General features: G+C 36.7%; 1 protein-coding gene across 1 annotated transcript; it reads left to right on the forward strand.

The window, feature by feature from the left end:
• Nucleotides 1-548: 548 nt before the first annotated feature.
• MC2R (melanocortin 2 receptor) lies at nt 549-1,508 on the forward strand (the record flags this gene model as incomplete). The annotated part of the gene is made up of 1 exon (XM_082480084.1): nt 549-1,508. The coding sequence occupies one exon, from the start codon at nt 549-551 to the stop codon at nt 1,506-1,508; it is 960 nt and encodes a 319-aa protein (XP_082336210.1).
• Nucleotides 1,509-3,697: the final 2,189 nt, after the last annotated feature.

A 3,697-nucleotide genomic window follows, 5' to 3' on the forward strand; every position in this document is an offset into this window, starting at 1 on the left:
ATCTTGGCACTGGTCTCATTTGTGTCTAATAATACTGCAAATCTTGTGAGAAATGCCAGACTTTGTCAAAGCAAACAGCTGGGGCAGTGAAGATTGCCAAACTCTTGAAGTCTGTCAGATCAGTTTCAGTAAATGTGGAATGCTCCTTGGTAAAGAAAACTACATGTATTTTTTAAAACTGCTTTGAAGTTAGAAGAGAATTTGCACTTTGTTTTCCTCTAAGGTCCAGCAAAGCCTGGAGGAGCTCTTATTTTATCCAAATAAAGTTTAGCTCTCTCTCATGATGATATATGTTCATTCCATTGCAATAGGTGATATTTCAAATGCCTATTTTTGCCATATCTTTGTAGTAAGTTTCTTCTTGATATTTATGTCTCTACATGTTTTATTGTAGGAGAAAATCAAAACATTTCAGTTAAGTCTTAAAGTTGTTCCAGATGAAGGAGAAAACCTTCATCAAAAGAAGAATGGTTTGACTGACAGGTCAGCTTCAGAATAAAGGCAAGCCTGAGAAACTGCAATCCAGACTCTTTCCACGATCAGAAGAAATGAGCACTGAGAGACCTTCCAACCTAATCAAACACCCAGGGCAGACAAGCATTCCTTCCCTCGAAAATATAAGTGATTCCTCCTTAAATGTCACTGACTGCACCCAGGTCGTGGTGCCAGAGGAAGTTTTTTTCACTGTTGCTGCTGCTGGAATACTGGAAAATCTGCTTGTTCTTATTGCTGTCATTAGAAATAAGAATTTGCACTTGCCCATGTACTTCTTCATTTGCAGTTTAGCCATTTCAGACATGTTAGGTAGCCTGTACAAAACTCTGGAGAACATCTTTATCATCTTGTGCAAAATGGGGTACCTGACACGTCGTGGGGACTTTGAGAAAAAGCTGGACGATGCCATGGATTCCATGTTCATTCTGTCTTTACTGGGATCAATTTTCAGCTTGTTAGCTATTGCAGCAGACAGATACATCACTATCTTCTATGCTTTGCGATACCATAATATCATGACACTAAGAAGGGCCTTGGTTATCTTGGCAATCATTTGGATATTCTGTGCGGGCAGTAGCATTGCCATTGCCCTCTTCTCCTATGAAGCAGCAACAGTCATTCCCTTCACCATCCTGTTCCCTTTAATGATGTTTTTTATACTGTGCCTCTATGTCCATATGTTTCTCCTGGCTCGATCTCATGCTAAAAAGATCGCCTCGCTGCCAACCAGCACAGTCCATCAGAGAACTAACATGAAAGGAGCCATTACACTGACTATTTTCCTTGGAGTTTTCCTTTGCTGTTGGGCCCCCTTTGTTCTTCACATCCTCTTAGCAAGGTTTTGCCCACATAACCCTTACTGTGCCTGCTACATGTCCATTTTCCATGTGAATGGGACACTCATAATGTGCAATGCGATCATCGATCCTATGATTTTTGCATTCCGAAGCCCAGAATTACGGAGTACATTTAAAAAGATGTTCTGCTGTGCCAGGTCAAACTGGCACTGGTAAACACTTCACGAAAAACGAAGATTGTAGAAGCACACCTATGGGGTACTGTGCAACATCAGTTTGCAGAATTAAAAATACTAATAATTATGCTCAAAGTAATACTATGCTTGTAGGATACTGGCAGTGATTTTCAGATGGCTACCGAAGAATGAATAAAACTAAGTATGCACACAAATCTTTGCTAATGAGACCTCCAGAAATATTACTGATTAAGTTAATTCTGCTGACAATTTTCATGCAAGTAAAGAAATAACTGTATCTTAACTATATTTTGTCATTTCAGAAAAATTCAAATACAAATCTTCTTCAGCAAGTATTGCATTACCCCAGGGATGAGTTTATGCCAACTCATTTTACGTCAGTAATTTCAATTCAGGTTTTATACTACGTTAAAATTCTGTTGTTCAAATTGCAATGAAATGAACACTGGTTTCTAAACTGCATATTTATATAAAAGTTTATGATAAAGTAGAAAATATGGACAATAATAATTGTATTTTCCTGGAAAAGTGACTGTTCTTTAATATCTAGTCTCCTTAAAATCATGCAATTAGTGTCCTCTAAGTTTCAAAAATAATTTTGAGTGTGAGTCCAAGAGAGGAAGATATTTTGATTCAAAAGCTATTTTTAGTGACTGAAGAGTTTTTTCCAACATAAAGTTGTTGTGGCAGCAAAGACAGGTTTTGAATTTTAAAACCCCAAAGCCAGGTCTGTACTAGCAAAAGGAATTGCTGAGCTTGCCAGCTCCCCATTGGAAGTCCCTGGGCCAGTTTGCTTTAATAAAATGAGAAGCTTCACAGACAGTAAAAGAGCTTCAGTTCAGCCATGACTTTCTAAACATGCCACAACAAAGAATTCAAAAAATAAAATACCAGAAGGAAAATGCAAAGACCTCCACAGAAGTCAGCCACCTGAATAAGGAATCAGTTAGCTGGTCTGGAAGGATGCTACAAATCAGTTTGTAATATATAAAATCCTAGTGAGAAAATTTTTAATTGTCCCAAATGATACAAAACTCACAAAACTTTAAGGCAGAATAGTTTTCAACAGCAAAACATCCTGAAGCAGTCCAGAGCATATGGCGAGGAATTAACCTCACAATAATTCAGTGGAGTTATTCCACTGTGCCAGAGAGAGAATATTTAGTAAGAGACAACCATGAAACTGAGAAAACCAAGGCATGGCTAGTACAAGAAGGAGAGGAAAAGATAAAATCTATTAGAATTCATAGACAAATAGAATAATTTACTCTGACAGAACACTAAGAAAAACAGGACTTTCAAGATATATGTAATATGGACTTAGCTGGACTTAGGATTACAGATAAAGCTATAAGAAAGGTACAATAAACCTGAAAGCCTCTATAGAATGAAGCAAAGAAAATAAATGAGAAAAGAGATATTAAAATGAAAAATTTTCAAACCTATATATTTATTACAAAAAAAGGTTTATCTATAAAATGCAAGTTCAGAAGGGAGCTCAGATATAATCACACATTTTATTTTAATGAGAATTTTTTCCTTTCCATCAAAAGTGGTACAAATATAAAGCGGCACAGCAGGAAATGACTGTTAGAACAGAAAAGAAAAAAAAAAAAAAGAAAAAATTATACAACATTAAAGTCAAGGCAAAACAAAAGACCTACAGTACCATAATACCCTGTGCACACAGTTGATGAGCTTCAAAATGATTAAAAAAAAATGGACAGAAAATTGCGATTTAGGCACCCTTTATGTTAACACTGCACATGTGAACTATCTACTAAATGCACCTTCCCTCAAACCTTTGTTTTCCATCCACTTTCCTAAAACCGACATAGTTAAGAGAGCTAAGTAACCTCCACCATGTTAGGACTCACTGCATCTTGTAAGGAAGTGCAGTCTTAACTCTACAGATGTCTCCATGTACAGACTGAGTGCTCCAAATGTAAATGTTAATAAAATATGTACAATAAAAAATTAACCTCATGACTTCTAAACATTGAGATGTAATCATTAAAGAAAATACTATATATTTAGCACTGCAAAGAGGAGCATTCAAGACAGGCTCATGTCAAAATCCAAAATTCAGCATTAAAAGCTGTCATTGAAATTCTGTATAAAGTCCTTTGCAAAGGACTCCTTGTCTTGTTGAGATACTGGCAGTTAGGGCTAGGAGAGGGACAAATGTGAGTGCCCAGGCTGGAGGTG

The sequence above is a fragment of the Vanellus vanellus genome (assembly GCF_965231255.1).
Source record: "Vanellus vanellus genome assembly, chromosome: 2".
Lineage (NCBI taxonomy): Eukaryota > Metazoa > Chordata > Aves > Charadriiformes > Charadriidae > Vanellus > Vanellus vanellus.